Raw genomic sequence first — 26,670 nt, forward strand, 5'->3', positions numbered from 1 at the left:
CAATTTAATAAAAATATATTTTGGTTATTAAATAAAAATGCTTAATGTACTGTGAAAACTACTAGCTAAGAAGAACTGATAATGTAAAATTTCATCTTGCTTACTAAAACTCATCTGTTATAATAAGAAATTTTAATGTAGAGTCCACTTTTATATCAACATTTTTCTATAACTAACCATCATTAATATACTTTAAAAATCTAGTGAAACAGATTTCCACTAGACACAAAACACATTTCCCTGAAACACATGCTTTTCAAAAAGATGTTGTTTTTGTTTTTTTTTCTTTTGAGATGGAGTCTCACTCTGTCACCCAGGCTGGAGTGCAGTGGCGTGATCTCAGCTCACTACAAGTTCTACCTCCTGGATTCAAGTGATTCTCCTGCCTCAGCCTCCTGAGTAGCTGGGGTTACAGGCAGGCACCGCCATGCCCGGCTAATTTTTGTATTTTTAGTAGAGACGGGGTTTCACCATGTTGGTCAGGCTGGTCTCAAACTCCTGACCTCATGATCCACCCGCCTTGGCCTCCCAAGGTGCTGGGATTATAGGCGTGAGCCGTTGCACCCAGCCAAAAAGATGTATTTTTGAGATATATTAAATGAACACCTTATTTTGTTTATAGTGGATTTGTTGTTGTTTTGAGACAGGGTCTTGCTCTGTCACCCAGCTAAAGTGCAGTGGTGCTATCATAGCTCACTGTAGCCTTGAACTCCTGGGCTAAAGTTATCCTCCTGCCTCAGCCTCCTGAGTAACTAGAGCTATAGGAGCATGTTACCAAGCCTGGCTAATTTTTAAAATTTTTTTGTGGAGACACAGTCTTGCTATATTGCCCTTGCTGTTACCTCCTGGCACCAAAAAATCCTCTCACCTTGTCCTCCAAAACTGATTGATAGGATTACAGGCATCAGCCACCATACCCAGCCTTTACAGTACTTTAAATTCAGATTTCTTTGCTAATATCACTACTATACACCCATGCAAGGAAATATTTTTACCAGATGTTGTGGGTAAAGAGAATGCTGAAATATAGATGATCTGTTTGTGCTTTTTTTTCCTTCACCAGAGAAATGTTTGAATGCTTCCTTGTGCTTCTTGAATTAGTATTTTATTTTGACTGAGATAAGAACTGTTATTTAACTTTTATTTTCACCATGTCTAGCAAAATATTTCCAATAATATGCTCCATTGATACTTTGGTGGTTATAATAATCATAAAATACAAGTTGATTTTAAATTCAGACTTTAGATCCCCTGAAACTTCTGGATAAACACATAGGTAATAACAAGCAGGGATCCCTTATAGATCTTTTATTTTTTGTTAGAAATAGAAATAGTTGAAAAGAGTTTCTGCCTTTTGGACACATGTGCAGGACCCAATATGTGCTATTTTCTTGAAAAAAGGAATGGACCTCTAATGAACATTATTAAAGTTGGACCGTTTATTGTCCTAGGCAAAAATTAGGTCACTGATGTCTCTGGCACAAGAATGAAAGTTGATTACCTCAACCTGGAATGAAAAGGCGACCAGCATGACTATTGCTCCCTGAGTTCTGAGCACTCACCAAGCAGCTGGTTTAGGTCATAAATTACTTGTTAATTGTGTATTTCTTTTTTAGAAGAAAAAGGAAATGATAGGCTTCTTTTTTTCCGATCTCCACCTGCCTGTCATTGGTAGGTGGCATAATGATCTGAGAGAGCTGAGGAAATTGCTGTTCAGAACTTGAACTAGTTCTAGGTCAGAGGATTGCTGGCCTTCATTTCCTAATTTGCCAAAGAAAATCTCCCTGCAAAATGAACCTGAAAACTCACAGACATATCAAATACTTTCTTGTTCAGGCCTCGTTTATTCTTCAGCATATGTTACTGTGAGTAATATATGTATATTTGTGATCACTTTTCAATATGTATGGTAATATTAGACTATAAATATAAATAATAATAATAGATGTTTATGGAGTATGAAAACTCTGTTCTAGTAATTACCAAATTAGTTACCAAACAGGACTTAAAAGAAAAATGATGTTAATAAATAGCTGCTATTTACTAATCCCTAACCATGTATCAGCACTATGCTATGCACTTCACATCTATAACTTTATTTAAACCTCAAAACAGCCCTCTGTGTAAGACTCTTTTTTTTTAGGTCCATTTACTAATGAGAAAACAGAGGTACAGATATTTATAACAATTTCCCCAAAGTCATATATTTAGGACATGGAAGTTGGAATTTAAAATGCATTTGTCAGAATCTCAAGCCTATCCTCTTATCCACTTTAGTGTCTTCCCCTACTAAAAATAACCCTGACGAATGCATATCTTACTCATCTTCCTGCTCTATTCCATCACGGTGCAATTCAGTTGGAAAGGAGGCTGATGTCAAGAAGTCAGAGGGCGCACTCTCTTGGCATCCCCTTCCTGACAACCCCACCAAGGGGTTTTTCCGACCATATTTAAATTCTTCTGATAAAACAGAGCTCAAATCGCCTAAGAAAGCAATTTTACCTTCATATCTATTATCATTTGACAAAATAAATTCTTCTGGGAGAATAAAAGAACAAAATAAAATTATCTTTTCTGTAGAGTCCTACAGTTTACAAATTCCACATGCCTTATTTAATTTTAATCTCCAAGTTATCCTCTATGTTCGTTTAAGTATGCATTGTTAAAATTATCCCTATTTTATAGATACTGAAACTCTCCAAAAGATTAGGTGGCTTCATTTAATCAGCCATTCAGTAAACTTTTATCTGTGCCTTCTATATTCCCAGTACCCTTTAAACTATTGAGGATAGATAAATAAATAGAATGTAGGTCTATTCTTGAGGTCTTTAGAAAGCGTGGCGTTCTAGGGCTACAATCCCTTAGCACTACCCTTCTGCCTTTCTTAGTCGTTGTCAGAACTCAGTCACATGATCTCACCTAGATGCAAAGGTGCCTGGGAAGTAAATTTTGCTGGGTGCCCAGGAGAGAAATGAAATGGTTATATACATATAGTATCTGCTCTGCTTCACTTAAGATTTAATAATTAATTATTAATATTATAACAGGTTACAAGATAAAATATCATGATTATCTTCACAGATAAAAATAGTAATAATAAAATGTAACACCCATTCCTGATATTGAAATGAAAACAAAACAACTTTTAGTAAATTAGGAATAGAGGGGAACCCTTTGAAAATGTTAAAGAGCACAGTATCTTGTTAAAAAAAACCTCCAGCCATCATCATAACCAGGGATGACATATTAAAAGCATCCATTTTAATACTAGGACTAAGTTAAGAATATTTACTATCATCACTTCAATTTAGCATTTTATTAATGACCCCTTGTCAGCACACAAATAAATAAAGAAATCTCCTTCACCTGATATACAACTTCAGCAAAGTTTCAGGATACAAAATGTACAAAAATCACTAGCATTCCTATATACCAACAACAATCAAGCCACAAACCAAATCAGGAACACATGCCCATTCACAGTTGCCACTAAAAGAATAAAGTACCTAGCCAGGGAAATGAAAGATCTCTACAAGGAGAACTACAAACCACTGCTCAAAGAAATCAGAGATGATACAAACAAATGGAAAAACATTCCATGCTCATGGATAGGAAGAACTAATATCATTAAAATGGCCATACTGCCCAAATAAATTTATAGATTTAATACTTTTTCTATCAAATTACCAGTGACATTCTTCTCTGAACTAGAAAAAAACTATTTAAAAATTTATGTGGAACTAAAAAAAGAGCCCAAATAGCCAAGGCAGTCCTAAGCAAAAAGAACAAAGCTGGAGGCGTCATGCTATCCAACTTCAAATTATACTACAGGACCAAAATAGCCTGGTACTGGTACAAAAACAGACACATAGACCAATGGAACAGAATAGAACCCAAAAATAAGGTCGCACACGTACAACCATCTGATTTTCAACAAAGCTGACAAAAGCAAGCAGTAGGGAAAGGACTCATTCAATAAATGGTAGCAAGATAACTGGCTAGCCATATGCAGGAGATTGAAACTGGACCCCTTCCTTATAATATATACAAAAATCAACTCAAAATGGATCAAATGTAAAACCCCAAATTGTAAAAACCCTGGAAGACAACCTAGGCAATATCATTCCGGACAAGGAATAGGCAAATATTTCGTGACAAAGACACCAAAAGCAAAAATTGACAAATGGGATCTAATTAAACTAAACAGTTTCTGCACAGCAAAAGAAACTATCAACAGAGTAAAGAGACGACTTACAGAATGGGAGCAAAATTTGCATACTATGCCTCTGACAAAGGTCCAACATCTAGCATCTATAAAGAACTTCAAAAAATTTACAAGAAGAAAACAAGCCCCATTAAAAAGTGGACAAAGGGCATGACCACTTTTCAAAAGAAGACACACATGCAGCCAAAAAGCATATGAAAATACAGGTTGACATCACTGATCATTAGAGAAATGCAAATCAAAATCACAAGGGGACACTGTCTCATACCAGTCAGAATGGCTGTTATTAAAACATCAAAAAATAACAGGTGCTGACGAGGTTGCTGAGAAAAAGGAATGCTTATACACTCTTGGTGGGACAGAACTACCATTTGACCCAGCAATCCCATTACTGTGTAGGTACACAAAGGAAGATTAATCATTCTGTCATAAAGACGATACACATGTAAGTTCACTGAAGCACTACTCACAATAGCAAAGACATGGAATCAACCTAAATACCCATGTAGATTAAATAAAGAAAATGTGGTACACATATACCATGGAATACTATGCAGCTATAAAAGAACAACAGGATCATGTCCTTTAGAGGGACATGGATGGAGCTGGAGTTCATTATCTTTAGAAAATTAACGCAGGAACAGAAAACCAAATACCAGATGTTCTCACTTATAAGTGGGAGCTAAATAATGAGAACACATGGACACATAGAGGAGAGCAACAGACACTGGGACCTATTGGAGGATAGAGGGTGGAAGAAGGGAGAGGAGTGGGAAAAATAACTATTGGGTACTAGGCTTAGTACCTGGGTGACAAAAAAATCTATATAACAAACCCCCATGACAAACCTGGACACGTACCCCTGAACTTAAAACTTAAAAAAAAAAACCGTATAACGAAAGTATTAACGTTTTTGTGAAATATGTTGTTTTCTCTGCATATTACTTTTATTTTTAATTTTAATCTATGAACAGATAAAATATTATCTCAGTTTAAAATGAAAACTATTAAAAGTTTACATCAAATTGATTTTTTAAAAATCAAATTCAGAATGTCAAAAGCATCTGTGTGATTAAGTCCCAAATTGCTTCTTCCTGCTGAGACATTGTTCTCCCTATGAAACTTTCTAAATTTAAGATTCAAATATGTGGAAAATTATTAACCTAGCTATAAAACAATTTTACTTGGTTGTTAAAAAATTAGCAAGGTCATTGTATTCAGCGTTATCAGGTTATTTTGGTACACCAGACTTAGAGATTACATAGTTTCTTCCAAGGTTAATTCTAGGTCCTTTCCACTTAATTTTTTAAACACACAGAGGGTTTATTAGTTAATTAAAATAAGATCTCAAATGAGGCTATTTTTATCATCAATTTTCTGGTCCACAGATAATAGCTTATTGGGCCCTTCTCTTTAGAGTCCTAGAGTTTCCCATAATAAATATTGCATACCTATGACCATTATTCGCTCTTCACATTTCTGTTTCATAATGAGACACAAACTTCGAAACCCTCCCTATTCTTTTTCTTTTTTTCTTATTGCCATAGACTTTGCTTCAGACATGTGTCATTTACCACCCCCTGAACAGTTCACATTTCTTTTCCTAGTTGAGAAATAATAAAAGTTGTAAAATGACATTTAGTAATTGAACTCAGTTTCTTGCCACAGATACTCTGCCTTGGGGTTCCAAGGACATTAACGTGACTGGTTTAATGGTTTCCTCCTGTTAAGAGAGAAGAGGGTGGGGTGAGAAAGGATTTTCTCTGGTTACCACCTCTCAGAATGCCTTGCACACCCTGGATTCTCCCCAAAAATTATTGACTAATTAACAGTTAGGACCATTTACCAGCATTTGAGGGTTTAGGGTGGACTCATTTTAAAACCCCAGCTGTTTACAGGCCCCTTTCTAGGTCATTGGAAGAGTTGTTGCCACCTTTTTTGTATTAGTTTCCCTTGGCTGTTGTAACAGATTGTCACAAATTTGGTGGATTAAAACAGAAGACATTTATTATCTCCTAGATAAGTCTCAAATCATGGTGTGGAGGACTAGACTGCCTTCTGAGGGTTTGGGGGGAATCTGTCCCTTTTCATTTCCAGCATTTGGTGACTGTCAGCAACCCTTGGCTTGTGGCTGTGTCACACCCATCTCTGCCTCCATGTTCATGTAGCCTCTCCTCTGTGTGAACCAAATCTCCCTGTCCCTCTTATAAGGACACTTTCTGCTAGATTTAGGGCCTACCCGGATAATCCAGGAGAATCTCTCTGTCACGCTCTTTAATCACATCTGCAAAGGCCCTCTTTTCTAATAAAGTAACATTTCCAGGTTTCAGGGATTAAGACCTGACATCTTTCCGTGGCCATTATTCAGTAAGTGATACTACATTTACACATTTTCTAGGACTGTCTTCCACAGTCCTTACTGCAAGGCAGAAAACTAAGTTTAAGGTTCCCAAATGCCCCTGTGCAACCCTGCCGTCTCCTGTCATTTTTGTTTGCTTTTAAAATATATGTCTAGGCTGGGCTTGGTGGCTCACGCCTATAATCCCAGCATGTGAAGAGTCTGAGATGGGCAGATCGTTTGAGCTTAGGAGTTTGAGACCAGCCTGGACATTATGGCAAAACCCCATCTGTACAAAAAATTAAAAAATTAGCCAGGCGTGGTGGCATGCACCTGGAGTCCCTGGAGTCCCAGCTACTCAGGAAGCTAAGATTTGAGGTGGCTTGAGCCTGGGAGGCTGAGGTTGCAGTGAGCTGTGATTTCACTACTGTACTCCAGCCTGGGTGAAAGAGTCAGACCCTATCTCAAAAAAATAAGTTTATTAAATAATAAAACATATTTCTATGTTTTTCTTAGTGCACAAGTAATATGTACTCATTATTTTTAAAAAATATATTTTAAATAGAAAAATTTAGCAAAATAAAAATCATCTATAATCTGACTATCCAAAAATAACCTATATTAACAGTTTAATTTTCTTCTAAGCATGTTGGCATTTTCAACATCCTACATCTATGTTTGATGGATAAATGAATAAGTGAAGGAGCCAATAAATCACAGGACGTCTCCCTTCACAGATCATCTGGTTAAGGAAGTGAAGCTTGGAATCCTCAAGATCAATTGTGTCTCTGACTTTATCAGCTGCATGCTCCTCAAATTGCTGGTGCTTTACCATTCCTTCTGTAAGATGACAATAGTTCTGGCACATAGTAAACCTCTGTAGATGTTACTTATTACAATTCAGGGTGGGAAAAGGCACTCCAAGTGGAGGAACTTGGAATGGAAATTGTTGACGGGTGGTTTTGTGTCAACATTTGCATTAGTTTTCCTCTCTATTAAAATTTTTCGAAAATAACAAAGAGCACCTCAAGAAAGGTAGTGGGATGTTCCAGACAAATGCTGAATGCCTGTAATATTACAGAGTGGTTCATATAATACATGTATATTAAGAAAGGTAATTTCTAGGTCTCTTACAATTTTAAGAGTGTGATTCTAGACTTTTGGTTTTAGAATCAAGTCTTTCTTTCCCTCATTTCCAATGTGCCTCCTCTCACAATCAAGGAATGTCTCCATCCTCCAATGAATCAAAACATGTTGAAAAACAGAAGTGACCCTATGGTTGCTAGATTGGTGATGGCTATGCTCCCAAGAAGAATGCTCATGCAGGAAAACTCTATCTGAGAAGAAATTCATATTCTTCTGTTCTGTCCAGTGTGGAAATTCACATGGGGTAAAGGATCCTCCTGTCTAAAAATAAAGTGTTAAACGTTTTAAAATGAGTTTTATCAGGAACACTCAAAATACTACATATCTTTTTCTCTATCAAAATCAATGCTCTCCTGTTAGTCTCCTAGGATCTGAATACCTGTAATATTAAATAATATAATGAAAACACTTTAAAATTAAATGAGCCCATAATGATAATGCTTCTCAAGTGTAGATCTGCAGTTTACAATATAAAATAGCAAGGTGAGACATCTGATTATTTGTTTCTATTTATTTGCTAATTATAAAATAGTCTTATACAATTATTTTTGTCATTTTAAATTTGAATAATGATTTGGAAATATTACATGTTTTCCTTGCTTTTATGTTTTTATTAGCTGAGAATATAGTACATTCTACAGTGTGTACAGCTTTATTGATAGTATGCTACAGTTTTCTATAAGGAAATTTATAACAATGCTTAGGTCAGTGTTCTCCCAAAAAATTATGCATCAGAATTACTAGGGTAGATTCCAAAATGGTTACCAATTTGCAAGTCTTCCCATATCTTTTCTCCCCCTGGTAGTACCCCAGGAGTCTATGTAACTAATTTCAGAAGCTAAGAAGAAACTTGATAACTATTTATAAAACTTCCCCAAACTGCTTTAATAGCAGCCATTGATTAGAAAGAGGAACATAAATTGGCTTAACAGCTAACGGTAAATCCTTAAAGCAGTTTGCATTTATTCCATTACTTTTTATTCACACAAATATGTATTAAGAATTTATCATGCCGGAGTCTGCCTGGTGTTCCCTGAGCTTTAATTTTCTCATTTATAAAAAGAGAAATACCTATGTTACAGAGTAATTGAGTAAATTAATGACATAAATTACATGCAAAGTGTTTAGCAAAGTAATAGTCAAGAAATATCACGAATCATCCTTATCAACATCAAACGCTATGGTATTTATTATTAGATTGCTAATTAGAGGTTTACTTGTTTTACTAACCAGTCTAGCCTTGCAAACACGATAGTAAAAACTGACTTCAAATTTTCTGGTTAGTTTATCTTTCTGTTTACTCACCTAGGTAATAATACTAGCAAATATATATTGAAACTTTACTACAATCATTTCATTATTTGGGGATTAGCAAAATATGGGCCCAAAATAGCTTAAAGGTCTGGTATATTAGATTTTTAAATATTAAAATAATAAATACTGTGTACCAGGCATTTTTGTGCAAACTTCGCATGTATTAGCTAACAATGATGCCATGAAGTAGGATCTATTTTTATCCCATTTTACAGATGAAGAACCTGAGGAAGGGGGAGAAATAGTTTGCCTGAAGTCATGTGACTAAAAGGTGTTAATGGGAACCTGAACCTAGGCAGTTTGACTCTAGAATAGATTTACTTAATCACAAAATGTACTGTTATCAGGAAATTATTATATAGTCAGAACACTTATGGTTACAATTTAATATTTTTCATAAGTGTACAGTATCCTGTTTCCTTTTCATAACAGGGCCTTAATATGTAATACCTTTTTTCAATTTTCTGCCTTCCCCGAGTAATTTTTGGATATAGGAGTGCAAAGACTTTATTGGCCTTTCTTACCTTTATGTTCTCTGTGCCTAAGACAGGGCCTGGGACTTGCTACATGTTGTTTAATTAATATTAATATTTATTTAATAAATTCATGAAATTACTTGCTATAAAGAAAAAAATTGAACCAACAAATCGTTTTAATAAAACCTGTTGAATAATATTTATTTCACCTTGATCTCACTTTCAAACCTCTGTCTAATCTCATTAAAAATGGACATATATTGTCAAGCTGAGATTTTTCTAGTTCATTGTGATGCTCATAGTCATTGTTTATGCTGGAAAAAAATCTCAACGTTGTGCTTATTAAACTAACAGAGCCATTACACATGCATGTTTTTTTCCAATCCAAATTCCAAAGAATAAGATCCCTGTGCCTATTTTCAACAGCATCTACCCTTACCCCGATCTCTTGTGGTTTTGGCTCAGTGATCTGGTATTAACTAGATATGAGCTTTCTTTTTAATAGTAATTTTAGCTGACAGCAAACTACTAGTGGTTATGAATTGTGTCGCTTTTGCCAACTCTTAGCTGTCAAACTATAAAAGGTTTGACATATTTCATTTTGAAGTTTATCATATTTGTTTATCATATTTCATTTTGAAGTTTTAAATATTCTTTATAAAGGGAATATTTCTTATCAGGAATAAAAATATGTATAATTCCATTTTGAATGTGCTGGTTAATTATTGTCATGAAATTATTGCCATATGTGCTGAACTCTTATCAAAAAGGTTCCGTTTCCTTGTTGTACTTGAGCCTCTTCTCTCTGATCATCCAAAGTTTGCCATGAGGCATATTGAACATCAAGGGATAACATGCACTTACTTAGAAAACTCAAGACACTTGCACCCTGGTTCTTTTGTCATTCAGTATTCCAGCAGGTAATTGATAGCTTTGTCACAAAAGGGATAATTGAAGACTGTGTGATTAAAAAAAATATTTACCAAGTGTTGGAAAGGTTAATGAAAACCAATGGATAGGTAAAACACCCTGGGGTAAAAAACAGAGAGGAACCCCTGACCACTCTTAGCTCTACTGGAATTTGGGGAAGCCTGTGACTTTAAGATTTAGCCCAATACAAGTAGGACCATGTTGCAACTAGCATGGAAGGAAACAGGTGAATAAATATCTTGACCTGTCTCTCTTGTGCTGTTCTGACATCCCGATGTAGCCTCTCTAACCTAATCTGAAGCCAGAGATCAAGAGAGCTTGGTTTATGGAATTTATAGAGATTAATCTCTTAGAGTATGGAATAGAGTAAGGAGTGAAGAGAATATCTGGGGGAACAGAGAATATCTATCATATTTACTAAGAGAGAATTTCAAAATATCACATGGTTTTGGCTCAAGTGCATGGGGATGGGCCTTATGGAACTTAAATCTTCCTGATTCCCATTTCTAACAGGAGAAATACTCTTCTAGATATAGAGAAAAATTGAAGTCATCTTTTACTCTTCCTTCTTTGTTTCCTGTTTAAGCTATGACTAGTTTCTGTACATGTTTCTTAACAATATATAATAATGCATCTGTAATGCAAATGTATGCCTTTTCTACTGCCAACACGTTTCTTGACCTTACCCTCTTATATCAAATTAATTGCTTTATGATAACAAATTTTTAAGAGTGTGGTATCATTAAATCTCCATCTGCTTTGCGCAAGAACCTACGCTGGCTCTCAGCTGCTACAGATATCAAGTGTAACATCCTCTGCTTAGGCTTAGAATTTCTACAACACATTCTCAGCACATGTGACCAACAATCTTCACTTCCCAATTATTCCTCCACATGGGTCTTTTGCTTATTCTAATGTGCTCTGCACATATGGTTCTAATTTCTGCTTTGGTTGATGTTATTTCCTCCACTTTGAAAGTTTACCCCTTGGCCACTAAATCTTAAAACCCTATCTTCCTCTTAAAACCATTTCCTTTATATACTTTTCCTAATTAATCAGCCTGCCCTTATGACACTCTCTTCTTAAACTTTTATTATATTTACTTGATTTTCTAAATACTGTCACACTCATTTGTTTTAAAATTATGTACTGTGTTATTCTTGTACTGAGAGTAAAGAGTTTATTATTTATTTCTTTCACACACTTCACATCACTTGAGATATTTAAATAAATAATATCTGACACATGGTAGTCTATCAACATATTACTTTCAAGTTAGATTGGGCACCTGACTTGTACTTGTTCATTAGTTCATTGCTTCTTTGGTTAATTTAGAGCAGCTATGGAAGAATTAACCAACTCACACAAACAAGCAGTGCATACTTTTTAACGGCTAATTTATCTCTTAGGTATTTGCCCTAAAGGAATACATTAGGGAGAAGCTCAAAGACTTAGCTTCATGGATGTTCTTCATGTTCTTTATAACATAAAATGTTCCTTATAAGACAAAAATTATAAACATATTACAGCTGTAGAGGACGTAAAAGTATGTATACTCAAGCAAGTACTATATAATTCGGCTTTTAAAAACGATGTAGATGACTACACTTGGCATAATAACAATACATGACTTTTAAGTTTTGAAGCAGATAATAAGTATCTATTTTTGATTACTGTTTTGTGAAAATTGCTCTGTATGTTTATACACACATGTATAAACACCTAAAAGTGTGGGAGAATTTATATGGTGTTAACATTGGTTATCTGTAGTGGGTAAATTAGAGATTTTTGTTTGTTTTCCTGCATTTTCAACACTATAAACATTGCTAAACACTTTGAAAATAACTATCACAATTAAGACATTTCCCTTAGTTATGGACTTTATAGAATTTTCATACAATGTGATCAAGTTAGCTATTTCAGTTAAAGGACTTTATTTTATTTACTGAATGACTTAGCAAATTAACCACAGTAAATGTTTGTCAATTACAGCATATCCTGCCCTAAGCCTAGTCTGTTGATATTTAAACTACTATTTTTATGTTATAATTTGTTTGAAAAACTTGTCAAAATATAAAATTTATGCAATGTCAAATAAGAAAATGTTAATAAAAATTTCATCCAGAAGTAGCTGTTTCACATGTACAAAAAAGACAACAAAGGATAGCATTACTCGGAGTTTTTAAATTACAAAATGTGATAGCTTAAGATTTCACGGAGGTAGCATTTATGCTAGTGTGTTGCTTGAATTCAACTTATATGGCACATGTACAATTCAAGATCTTAAGTAGAACCTGAAGATATAGAACTAAACAGGAGCTATACATACACACACAAACACACATGTGGGTAAAATGAATATTAGATGCTATGTTCTAAAACTGAGATAAATCACAAAATGAATTACTTCACAAAGTCATTTCAGTAAGTAGAATAAATTCTTAATTGAAACAATTATTTTTACCACATTATGTAGAAACCATGTAAATTTATGTAATAAAAGGTCTTTATTACAATGAGTATCTTCAAAGTATCTAGCAATTTTTTAAAAATTACTTCAAAGATAGGGAAACAAAATGGGAAACGGGATCTATAGGCCAGAGAAAACTAGATATGACAAAAAGCAGGAAAAGGTACTTTCTGGAGGAGGAGAACAAAGGCAATTCCTCCAACACCTCACCTTGTAAGGCATGGAGGGAGAGGGATGCTTCTAACGTACAATTTCTTGGGTTTTGGTTGGAGAGCGCTATGCTTTATCAGTCTAAGCCCAGAAGGAGGGAAATGGCTGAGGACTATAATTTTCTGTGCCAAACCGAGTAGGTTGAAAATTGAGTAAAATACTACTTTAGCTAAATATGACTATTTTTTGAGCTGGGAAAAATGGACAATATAATACAGTGGACAGGAGCATGGGCTTTTGAGTTCAGCACACTTAGTTTTTAACACTGACTTCATTATGTTAACACTTCCCATTCACTCAACAATACACATTTTTAGCTATTAACCATATGCCAGGCAAAATGCTTGGCATTGGTAGTAAATTAGGGAGCAAAACACATATTATTTTTCCCTTACAGTTTAACGAGGGAGATGGACTTTAATCAATTCATCTTACAAATAACATAACTACATACAATGGTAAATCAGTCCAGGAAAAATTCAAGAATCTATGCAAGTATATTGTAGATGTAGACAATCTAAAAAATAGTATAAAATTGCCAGGGAAAGAATGTTGTCCTAAGGTAGATGGGAGCATGCTGCCATTTATAGAAGGGTAGTTGCTGGATGATAGAAAGCCATAGAAAGCAGAAAAGTATAAGAACCAAGCATCACATGCTCTCACTCATAGGTGGAAATTGAACAATGAGAACGCTTGGACACAGGAAGGGGGACATCACACACCGGGGCCTGTTGTGGGGTGGGGGACGGGGTAGGGATAGCATTAGGAGATATACCTAATGTAAATGACGAGTTAATGGGTGCAGCACACCAACATGGCACATGTATACATATGTAACAAACCTGCACATTGTGCACATGTACCCTAGAACTTAAAGTATAATAATAATAATAATAAAAAGAAAGATGTTAGAATATTCTGGAGAATTCAGTGAAGGGGCATTTGAAAAATTTCAGACAAGAGATAATAGTTGCCTGAAATTAGAGAGTAGTAGTAGTAGAGATACATAGTAGAGATAATGATTTCTACATTTCTGGCTTTTGCAGCTGCGTAGAAGAGGGTGACAGTCACTGAGCTGGGGAATACATAATGAGAGCCAGATTTACTTGCATTTTAATTTGACTAAGTTGAGTTTAAGACGTCTTTGAGATAAGTGGAAATGTCAAATAAGCTTTTGAATGTATCTGAAGCTCAAAGTGTCCTAGATTAGAAATGTTACTCTGATATTCATTGGCTTACAGTTGGTTATTGAAATCATAGGCCTGGATGAGATAGCCTGGAGAAAGAGAGTACTAGAGTCAGAAGAGAAGAAATTATTGGATAAATCTTTTTAAAAACTCTAATATTTAAATGTCAATTAGAGTCAGCAAAAGAGATTCAGACAACAGAGAAATTAGGGAAAAACCTAGAGAAAACAAAGAAACAAAGGAAAGAAGGTGCTTCAAGGAAAGAGTGGTCAATAGTGATGAACACTACTAGAAAGTCAACTCACTGAAAAGTGAACATTATCAAACATGCATCTTGTGAGTCATGTAAGTGGAATGCTGGGTGCATCAACCAGGCTGCAGTGGGTACAGTGAGGAAATAGATTCAGTATGGACAGTAGGCAAAGAAAAAAAATAGAATGATAGCGGGAAGTCAAAGTACTTTTTTTAATGACACAGACTTTTAAGTATATCTCAGCACTGAATGAAATGATCCACTAAAGAGAGAAATGTAAAGGTAGAGAAAGGATAGCTGGGCCTGGTGGCTCATGCCTATAATCCCAGCACTTTGGGAAGCCAAGGCAGGTGGATCACCTGAGGTCAGGAGTTCGAGACTAGCCTGGCCAACATGGTGAAACCCCGTCTCTACTGAAAATGCAAAAATTGGCCGGGTGTGCTGGTAGGTGCCTGTAATCCCAGCTACTCAGGAGGCTGAGGCAGTGGAATTGCTTGAACCCGGCAGGCAGAGGTTGCAGTGAGCCGAGATCGCGCCATTACAATCCCACCTGGGTGACAGGAGCAAAACTCCATCTCAGAAAACAAACAAACAAACAAACAAACAAAAAAAAAAAAAAAAGAAAAAGAAAAGAAAGAAAGAGAAGAGAAGAGAGAAGAGATAATCAAGAGAAGGCATATCACAACTTTGTCTAAGTCTATCTTGTTTTCACAGCTATAAAATGGGGAAAAGAATACCTACCTCATAAGATTATACTAACAATTAAATAATATGGTGCAGGTAGAATGCTTAGTAAAATTTCTGGTGCACAGAATGTGTTTAATAAATTGGTGCTTAAGATGAATCTAGCAGCTAACATGCATATTAGTCTTATACATATTAGATGCTCAACAAGTATTCATTAAATCTTGAGTGAACATGATTCTGGCACATAATTTTTGATTATTGGGAATATAAAAGAGTCTGATGCATCTTACTGTATACTGGGTTATAGCTACACCTTGGATATTCACTGATTATAATAATGATAAATGATGTTTGCTATCTGATGATGTTGATGTTTTGAGTATTTGTTTTCACAGGGTACTATTTTTCTGCCTGGAAATAAAGTTTTTGAGCATCCCTGCAATGAAGAGAACCCAGGGAAGTTCCTTTTTGAAGTAGTTCCAGGTAAGATATTTTCCTAGTCTGATTAAATTATTGTCATCCTGTGTTGGTAAAGGTGAAGATGGGTCAGACAGGTTTCATTCTTTTTTGAATCATGACTGAGAACCTTAATTTGAGGTTTGATTAGTGTTGACACAGATAATGACTGCAGGTTTATATACTGGTACAAATGAATGCACTCACACACACATACTCTGACCATGTAACTACTGGATTTTCATTTGTCCATGAGACTCCATAGTTGACCACATGTCATGATACAGTACTTGTTCAGGACTCTTGGAGATGAATTTGATTTTACAGCGCTCTTGTGATATGAAATTTGACAAGGTGTTATAGGTTGAATGCTTTGCCCAGTGGAGTCACTGACATATTTCCTCACAAAATTGTGTCTTCAAGGAGGTTTTGAAAAAAAAAAACAAAAAACTCTTACTACTTAATACTTGTAATACTGACCAAGTATTACAGTTCTGTACCTCAGCTTTGCTCCCAACCAACCACTTCCACATGTTTTGCTGGTAGAGCTGAGGACAGCTCTGCCAAGACATCAAATCCCACAGTTAAACTTTTGAAACATCCGTTCGTTTTTCCTAGTCATCTGTATTCATTCCTCTTAGTGAATCTGATCTCCACTAAAATCTTTGACTAACCCAGCAACAATTCTTCCAAGGCCATGATGTCTACCTCTTTGATCAGTTCTTCAACCTTTCCTTATCCCTCAATGTAAGAAAAAGGGAGGTAGGAATCTGGCTCCGGCTGACTGTTTATGTAATATTGATATTGATTTGATCACAGTCTAGTGTGGGTGTGAATTTATTTGGGTAAGTAATATGGAGTTCTTATCAATAATGCGGTCAATAAAATGTATTTTTCTCATATTTATATTAAATGCTGGGAATCTAAAACGGAAAAGCATATTTTCCCCTCGATGAAAACAGCTGTAGCACTAAGTTCATCTGGCTCATGATGGAATCCATGACTAAATGTTAATTAATGCAGCTGAAGTGCAGAAAGGTTAGTCAGATGCAATGTGTTATTTGTTTCCCTCCAGGGAGAACATATTGTAAGAAACCTGAATCTTATTTGCCTTATTAAAATCCTTTTATTCTTACTTCTTAGTGGAATACCCTGTATAGAACCAGATTCCAGATGTTACAAAGTCTTTGAAGTATCAGTAGAGGAAATTTCTTTCCCGATTTATTCTCAGACAATAGCGCATGTTGGCTTTTAAATCAGAATGGTATTGAACTGATTTGACTCTTTATCTCCAATAATGCTAGAGGTCTACTTTTCCATTCAGTCTGCTAGCTGCAAGGAGGTTTCATCTTTTGGTGAAGAAGTTCTCAAGTAATATAGATGGATATTTTCAATACTGTTTTAGAGAGAGCCATGTCTTCAAGACCAGGAAGTAACAGATAAAACCTCTTCTCCAACATTGCTATTCTAAATCATCTGTTTCACATGCAGTGCATATGACATAATGGCTTTTGATGAACAAAGCCTAAGAAGTTTAAGACTGTGTAATATGGAATTTGAAGGTTGTCCTTTCAAACAAATTTATAGGAAATTCAAGTTTGCTTCTGTAATTATGGAGATAAATATAGTATGTGAGTAGATCATTTGAAAAGATGCTTCCTGAATTATTAATACAGTACATAATAGCTGCTAAATTAGGTTTTATAATTCTAAATCATCTACGGAGTGTGAAGAGAAGTGTTCCAAATGTGTCTTTGAAGACAGAGCTGGAAACACAAAGCACTACATTGAGAATCCAGTGTCTGTGTCATTCATCCTGGTCACTGGGGCTTTATTGGTGTGCCCTTGACATCAGGATAGCATTTCTAGGCAAATGCTTTTGTACTTCTATGATAATGTGGGATCTGTATCAGATTATTTTCATCAATATTTGCATTATTGGGGTTATTTAGGGATAGCATAACAATTAATTTATCTTTGCAAATAGGAATGACAAGATAATATTTTTCAATTTTTTCAATTGTGTAATTGTTTAACATGAGAATTTGGGATGTTACAACAGAGTGTTTTATGTCAGAATGCATAGAAGGCAGCAAGGATTGCAGAAATGTGGTTGGTAATGTGTATAGAACCCTCGGCAGGCTGTGGGCCTACCTGGCAGCAGATCCTCATAAAGCATATTTATTCTAGATTGGCTTTCTCTATAAAATTCTTTCAATTGCCACTTCTGAAAATCTATCATAAAGATGATGCTTACAAACCCAACAAGTGTCTATCTTTACAGATAGCTAACTCAAGCCTAACTATCCAGAGTTTATAAGTGAGTAGGAGAGGATTACATATTTTAATTTCATCTGCCCATAATGATTTCCAACAAAACTAACAAAAGCCTCTAGCAAGCTCTTTGCCATATATTTTAGCAGCATATGCATACGTACACATTTGTGTGTGTTACGAATACAGTTTATCCATATGTGCACTGTATGTCCTTATAATTTTTCCATATGTATCTATATATATATAGGAATTTTTATTTTGTTTTATTTTTGCTTTTGCTTTATGCTGAAATATCCTATGAAACCAAGGAAAATCATATAAAAAACACAAGAATTTTTAATAAAATTGAGTGTCTCAGGTCTTTGTGTATTACTTATTTATATTTGTTTACAAATTATATTTGTATGAATATTTTAGGCTTTTGTAAAAACCTATCTGAAAATAAATCTACCATGTTTTAGCATTGATTTCCTATAGATTCATTATCCTATGAAATGAATTATGTCTCTGAATAATGCCATGAGTTATAGATTTTTCGCTCCAAATTTTTCCTGTTTCTCTACTTGTTATTCAAAGGGATATCAGCCAAATTGGCAAATTTGAAGTCTTCTCTGTCAGGCATGCCAAATTTTAGACTGAAGTGAACTTTTATGGCCAAAGTCCAAGCTTTTGGGAAATGTGGTTGAGAAAGAAAGATTGGCAAATCTTTAATGAACAGTTCTTGAAGAAAGAACATGCAGTTGGTTTCTGCTTCTCTCAATGTGTTCTAGTTGAATTTTCCTTGAAATGTTTTAAAAAAATAAAGAGTAGTTATTGGAATAATGATGCCTTAGCTTTCTTAGGAGAGAAGTTTCTCAGAGAAAAAAATAAAATGACAAAGAAACAGACAAGAAATAGGCAAAATAAGACAAAGGAGGACTATATGTACCTCCATATATTTAGAAACCACATCTTTCTTGCTTTTTACTGTATACCTAACACCTGGAAATAGCTTAGTATAACATATGGTGCTAAACAAATATTTCTCGAAGTGCATATATTTACCAGGCTTATGGAAGAATCTCAATCATATGAAACTGCCCTCAGTCTGCTATGTTGAACTATTTCCTGTTGCATAGGACCTTTTCTCCCCTGTTGCCGCAAAGACCTCTTTGTCAGTCTAGTGGCTAAAGTGAAGAGAAACTCCTTACATGTTTCCTTTCCTACTTTTCTGCCTTCCTTTCTGATGATGAGACCAAGAGACGGATGGAAGAAGGTAGAGATCTTCCTACACAGATGATACTGCTGGGGCATAGCCCCTTCACACTGACTGGTCGTTACAGACTTTCCTCTCTAAAGGCTGAATCTTTCACAGATGCATTTGTGGATTTTTCAGGGTCTCTGGAATTAGAAATCCACTTCACATGCTAGTATTCTCTCAGCGTTGGGATAGTCCTGTTGGATGGGATACAGCAAAAGGGCTCAAAGGCTAGCTGCTTGCTTTGTGTTTATTCAGCAACTATGAAACTCATGTACCCTGGCCTGCAACGTAAGGGAAATGCAGGCTGTTCCACTGTTGCTGCCTCCTTTGGCTTGTCACTTTCTCCATGGGTTATCAGCTTTAGTGCCCAGCAAGGTCAGTGGCTTGCCAAGCTTCAGAGGCCATCATGAGTCCCTGACTTAGAGAAGGAGTGGGTCACTGTTCTAACACACATCAAAATTTACCAGCAATACTCTTGTTCTGATAGTTGGGAGAATTCCTCGTCCTCCCCCTCAAAAAACTGCTGATTTTGAAAACTGCTTCCTCCAAGTAGAGCTTCCTCTTTTCCAGTTTCCCCCTCAAAACGGTCAGGGCCATTTGGGTTCTCAAAAGTGCAATGCTTTCTGTCAGTGAAACTGGCAAAGAAGTGGCTAGGCACAATTTCCATTGGTCTTTTCAGCTTAGAATGTGAGGTTTTAGCCTCTTTTGGGAGGTAGGGGGTGGACCTTAGCTGCAATTCCAGTATAATGGGGATAAAACGTTTTATTTACATCTATCTATAATCTTAGATTGGATTCCAGGAAACACACGCTGATGGAGAATGACATTAGATTGTCATGGGAAAGGTTCTCTGAAGATATTTTTTCTGCGAGAAAGTGAGGAAAGCAGGATGTGACAGGAACACCTGCCCTGCAACACTGTAGCAACCGAGGTCTTAGCCGATCCAGTCGGGTCCCCTGAGGCTGTGATCCCTCTCAAGTTTGCTTCAAACTGAGGGGCTGGGGCTTTGTTTCCTGGTGCCAACTAGTCATTGATTGGGAGCAGGGAGACAGACAAACTTGGGTGAAGCTGTTTCCTGCTGCATTGTAGAACAATTCCCATGAGAATCTCTGTGCCTTCAGCAACTAATATACCAGTCTTTGGGATCCAGAGAGAGTACTACAGTATCCATTATAATGTCTATAGCCTTATCAGTATCTAGACATCTGTATTCCAGGCAGTGTTCCAGGCTGTTTGCATGTATCGCTTTATTTAATCCTTGCTACAACTCTATGAGGCAAGCAATGTCATTATCTTTATTCTGCAGATCTGAGGCACAGAGAAGTAATTTGATCCAGGTTAAAAAGCTAACACTAGGCCAGGCGCGGTGGCTCACGCCTGTAATCCAAAATTTTGGGAGGCCGAGGTGGGGGGATCACCTGAGGTGATCCTGAGGTCGGGGCTTGGATCTGAGGTGAGGGGATCCTGAGGTCGGGACTTGGAGACCAGCCTGACCAACATGGAGAAACCCTGTTTCAATACAATATTAAAACACAAAATTAGCTGGGCGTGATGGTGGGCGCCTATAATCCCAGCTACTCAGGAGGCTGAGGCAGGAGAATTGCTTGAACCCAGGAGGCGGAGGTTGTGGTGAGCAGAGATCTCACCATTGCACTCCAGCCTGGGTGACAGAGTGAGACTCCATCTCAAAAAATAAAGTAAAAAAGACCTGGAGCCTATTTTCTGAAATATGAGCATGGGAAGTTATTTTTTGAACTGGAATGGATACACCGGTATCTTTCCAGACTCATTCATTAAGAATGAGAATTTTGGCACTTCATAAGAGTAGGCATTTTTGTTTTTTAGCAGCTATTTTTAATACAATATATAATACAAATAGGCAGTAGATAGAGATGCCCACTTACAGTTCTTTTGAAAGCATGTTCTAAGGCCACAACAATCCCATCATGAAAAAGTGGGGAGAAACAAACATTTTCCAGCAGTGATCTTCCTTATTATGAATAAAGGTAACAAAGGTGGATTCTACGGATGGAGTGCTTTCTTATAGACAACTGTTTCGCTCTGGGATCCAATTCTCTTTCATTACTGAGTATACATTGCTGAAATTGTTCTCAGCTTCTTCACAAACTCCCTTCACGTACTGGCCAAGTTATCACTCACTGTCTAACCATCAACCAACACACCTGATATTAGTCATATGCTGGGACTCAGTCCATCCACCAAGCAAAGATTCATCATGGCTTTCAAGGGCAATTGTCAATATTCCAGACCCTAAAAGGCCCATCTGACCCAGTGCCTAAAATCAATATTAACTAAAACTAGGAGGTGTTCTTTCCTCTTCCTTCCTCCAGGGAAAGAAAAGAAGAGGTGAACACAAAAGACAAGGGGATGAGGAATGAAAAGTAGCCATGGAAAAAAATAAGATAAATTTTGAAGAGTAATCTAAAGTGATTTTTATCTGCCTGGAAACAAAATTAGGCCCTTCAAAAAAAAAAAAAAAAAGATATTATTTATCCTACCTTTAGCCACAACTATGCTAATTATTTCCAATACCCTCAGACAATTACATGGTACTTTTGTACATTTCAAATTTTAAAAAGTTTCCATTCTAATTATTTTTTCCAGAAGGATTTCTTAGGAGATGGGTGAAAAGTTAGAGGACATGGGTGCCTAAAGAATCTAATAAATGCATTGATCCTTTTGCCAAAAAAAAAAAAAAAAAAAAAAAAAAAAGGCAAATACCTACCAAAATTGCACATACTGTTGAGGACTTCAGAGATTCCCTAAAATGCAATCATTGACTGTAGTTTAAGAATAATAGTTTATACTGGGGACCAAAGACTTTATTATCTCTCTCTCTCTCTCACCTCTCTCTCACTCTTTATCTATCTCTATTTTAGCTAATGTGTCTATGTTCCTATGCATTTATCTATTTTATCTATGTACATGTATGCATAAACTGTTATTTGTAATTATCTGGTATACCAATCAGTTTTAGACTTTTACCTCTCTGATTCAGTTGTTCTTTCTCCTGTTTCTATGATTGTGTAACTCCACAGACCTATTTTGCACATTTACAAAAGAACTTTTCCTGGATGGAACATTTCGTGGGTCTGGAGGCTGTAAAATTTTTAATTTAGTAAAACTTCAACCTACTTAGATGGTTACTGAAGCTGTGTTATGTAATAGGCCAGCTGAGAAATAAATAGTTATGAGATAGATTCATGGGTGTCTCTGGGAAAGAAAAAAGTTTGGCCAATTTTTGAGTTTTTGGGATAATAATGTAACAACAGCAATAAAAGTTTACCATACATGTCTGCATTTGTGACTCCTGGGTTGAATAAATAATGTCGTTGGCTACATTAGCTTGCTGTCATTTGAAAATGTAAGCCAATATTTGGCATATATTTTATATGAAAATATAGGAGTGTTTTAATTGTGTTTTAGCATCAAGTGTAGTTATTTTCTTGATCACCAGTTAAATATGCTGCTTAGGCATTTAATTTTACAACACTCCCTTATCTTAACTTTTTTTCCTTTTTGTGTTAGTTCTGTAAGTTAAAATCCATGCAATTATATTTGTTACCCCAAAGCAGCTGTGACAATCTCTTTTTTTGTCTGCCTAAGTCTGTAGGCAGCCATGAAGCTTGTATTTTTTTTTTTTGCTTAGTTTTAATATGTGCAAATCATTTAGAGAATGTGAGTAGGAGTTGCTTATGGTATGAAAACATAATTCTATATACACAAGTAGCTCTACATGAACTAAATAAATGCATTGGTGAAAACAGCATGTATTAACTACTATGTGTTCTTTTACTTAAAAGAAGTGTTTGAGATTTTTGTTTCAAAATTCCCTTCCTATTTAAAATACATTAAAATATATACTTGAAAGAAGCTATTAACATGGTACAAAGAACATTTTTCAAATGTTTTTAATCGTTTGAAATTCTGGCTAATGTCATTTCAACCCACATACATTTGGGGCATTTACGAACTGATGGACAGCGTGATCATACGATCCTCCTGTGAAGTGTCCCTATGAGGAGTGTCCTCTCACAGTGTTGGTAGACATATTGATCCAGTCACCATCACTATTCTCTAGACCAGGGGCCAGCAAACCTTTTCTGGAAAGATCCAGACAGTAAATATTTTAGGCTTTTGTGACCATAAGGTTTCCACTACAATTGTTCAACTCTGCCATGGTAGCAAAAACAAATGGATGTGGCTGTATGTCAATAAAATTTACTTATGGCCACTGAAATGTGATTTTTATATACTTCTCAAATATCAGAAATATTATTCTTTATTTTTTTCCAACCACTTAAAAATGTAAAAAAATAGACAGTGAACCAGATTTGGCCCATGGGCATAGTTTGCTGACCCCTGGGCTAGATAAAAAAAGCAAACCTATGAAAAGGAAGCTGAAATACTGATATAAATCACTAATCCCCACTGGTGCCACCAGGGCCAGAATTAGAACTCTGACACAGCCTGTCTCCCCAGGCCATGGCATTACCCATTGCCTCAAAATCATGATTCAGGAACTATATGCCAATATTTTTATTTAGAAGTTCCATCTCTGAATAATATCTATGCTTTAAATCACATTGACCTTTAAAAGTGTTAGTGATCAAACTGAAATCTTCTCTTTTAAACACCGTCTCAGTTCATTTGGAATTCTAGATTCTGACCAGAACTGAAATCTCTTATGTGACTTTATGAATACCATTAATAGGAGATGGGATGTGCCTAGCATGGAAAACATTTCCTGTATTTTGTTCAGTCCACACAAATTCAGGGAGCTATTTACAAATATTATGAGATTGAAGCAACTCTGGCAAGATCAAATAAGCTTGAAGTGTCTTCTAAGCTTTTCTTTATATGATGTACATTAGCTGTTTTTTGTTCTGTTTTTTGAGACAGGGTCTCACTCTGTCACCCAGGCTGGAGTGCAGTGGTGCAGTCATGGCTCACTGCCGTCTCAGCCTCTTGGGCTCAAGTGATCCTCCTGCCTCAGCCTCCCAAGTAGTAGATGGAACCACAAGTTCACACCACCATGCTCAGCTAATTTTTTTGTTTTTGTAGAGATAAGGTCTCACTATGTTGCCCAGGCTGGTCTCAAATCCCTGAGTACAAGCAGTCCTCCTGCCTCAGCCTCCCAAAGTGCTGGGATTATAGGTGTGAGCCACCACACCCAGCTTGCATTAGTATCTTAAAGCTCTAAGTATCTCACAGAAAATAACAACACATTATTTGTAAGTAAAACAAACAAACTTAAGCTTATCTTCTTAAAGAGGTAGTTTATTTCCCTTACCGCCCATTTATTAACATCTCCCGCCCCAAACCCACCAGTTTTCTTTTACCATTAGTATGAGAAATGCTCCCATAATATTCATATTTAATATTTACTGAAATATGTGTCAGGCCATGTACTGATATATGTCAGGCATTATATACAATGACTCATTTAATATAACTGCACACACACACACACACACAGAGAGAGAGAGACAGGGCATATGTGTATATATATATATATATATGAATGTGAATATATAGGTATATATAGATATATAGATATAGATATATAGATATATACCTACCACAAATGGAGTTATGTGAATATATATTTTGTGTGTGTATATATATATATATATATATATGTATGTAAAACAGTGGTACAAATTCACATTTTTAATAAGTGCTAAAGCCAGGCTTCACACCCGTCTGCGCCCACAAAACCACCACATGCTACAACCTTCTTATACCAAAAAGAATATGGATAGGTTTATTATCTACACCACACTGAGGCCAAATATCTGAGAATTAAGAGAAACAAGGATGACAAGAAGAAATGGGGTTATGGGTTTAAGAGTCAGTATACTCTGCATTTCATTCCTCTCTCCTCCATACTCACAGTCCCTGCATTGTCTGTGTTCTCTTCCTTCCCTATTAGATTGGAAGCTCTTGAGAAGAGACATCTTCTATTCCTACTGCCTAGCAGAGTGCTGTCATGTAGTGTAAGCTTAATGCATGTTTGTTGAATTAATGAATAAACGAGACTGTAGTTTTATCATCTATGGATTGATCACATTGGATTAGTCAAAATTAGAGTTGTCTAGGTCTGAGTTATTTAACTTGAATATTGACCTTTTTCCCAGTGCCTCCTGAGACTGGATCCTAGAGAAGTTCATTAACTTCTCAGACTCTACACTATTATTTTAAAAGTAGACAACATTATAGCTAGATAGGAGGAAAAAGTTCTAGTGTTCTATACTACTGTAGGGTGACTATAGTTTGCATTAATATATTATCATGTCAAATAGCTAGATGGAGGATATTGGATGTTCCAAAACACAAAGAAATGATAAATATTTGAGATGGTGGATATGCAAATTATCCTGATTACTCACTATACATTATATATATTTCACAACATCACTAAGTACCCCATAAATATGTACAATTATTATGTGTCAATGTTTTTTAGTAAAAGAAAGTAGTACTCTCCTCATTCTTGAGTCCTTCATTAATACACCAATAGTGTCTTTTATTACTTTGAAAACAGAAGCTATTTATAAAGAAGTTATTTGCTGAAATAAATGTGATCTTTCCCATTGTTCTTTGTGATATGGTTTTAATTATGCATTCTCAGGCCATTTGTGTTCACCTGCTTCTTTTATCCAATAATTGAAAAGGGCTTTCAATCTAATCAAGCTATGAAAATAGCATAGTACTAAACAAATGTCGGCTGCTGTTATTACAAATAGAGTTTGTCCAGGCAGGTCTTTGTGGTAGGGCTTCTTTGAGCCACAGAAAGAGTGTGTTTGGGTGACTTGATGGCCAGTGGAGAGAAAAACCAATAGGTTAGAAACGATGTCAGAATGAGAAAGGGGAATCATACTTCAAAGGAAAAGAAATCGATGAGGAAAAGGAAAATGAGTGTGCAGCAGAACAGCTGCTGATAATTAAGAGTGAGAGATAAGCTTGTAGCCAGGAGAGCACTGGCATATCACTGAGACCTGTGCCAACTCTCAGGGAACCAAGGAAGGCTTTTTCTTTTCTTTTTTAATAGAAAACTGAGATGAAGTGGTCCTGAATGTTTCAAAAGATAAAACCCCAAGGACCATCTGCAGCCCAATAATGCGTCCCTGGGACTGTCAGGCTTCCTGGCCTTAAAACGGACCTTATCTTTATTTGCCTATTCATTTGTGGGTTCATTTAGCCCATGCTAATCAAATATTTATATTTCAAACATAGGATTAATAAACACAAATTCAAACTTCTTTTTTTTTTTTTTTTCTTTGAGACAGAGTTTCACTCTTGTTGCCCAGGCTGGAGTGCCATGGTGTGATCTCAGCTCACTGCAACCTCCACCTCCCGGGTTCAAGTGATTCTCCTACCTCAGCCTCCTGAGTAGCTGGGATTACAGGCATGTGCCACCACACCTGGCTAATTTTA

The 26,670-nt window shown here is 36.0% G+C and overlaps 1 protein-coding gene across 2 annotated transcripts in view; it reads left to right on the top strand.

The window, feature by feature from the left end:
* The window catches only part of ARHGAP24 (Rho GTPase activating protein 24), a 514,188-nt gene that overhangs the window by 215,397 nt on the left and 272,121 nt on the right, over positions 1-26,670 (top strand). For both annotated transcript variants that reach the window (XM_009240167.4, XM_009240168.4), the window contains one exon: positions 15,632-15,719. In XM_009240167.4, coding sequence (XP_009238442.2) covers positions 15,632-15,719 — 88 coding nt within the window. The remainder of the gene's footprint in view (positions 1-15,631; positions 15,720-26,670) is intronic.

The sequence above is a fragment of the Pongo abelii genome, chromosome 3 (genome assembly GCF_028885655.2).
Source record: "Pongo abelii isolate AG06213 chromosome 3, NHGRI_mPonAbe1-v2.0_pri, whole genome shotgun sequence".
Taxonomy (NCBI): domain Eukaryota; kingdom Metazoa; phylum Chordata; class Mammalia; order Primates; family Hominidae; genus Pongo; species Pongo abelii.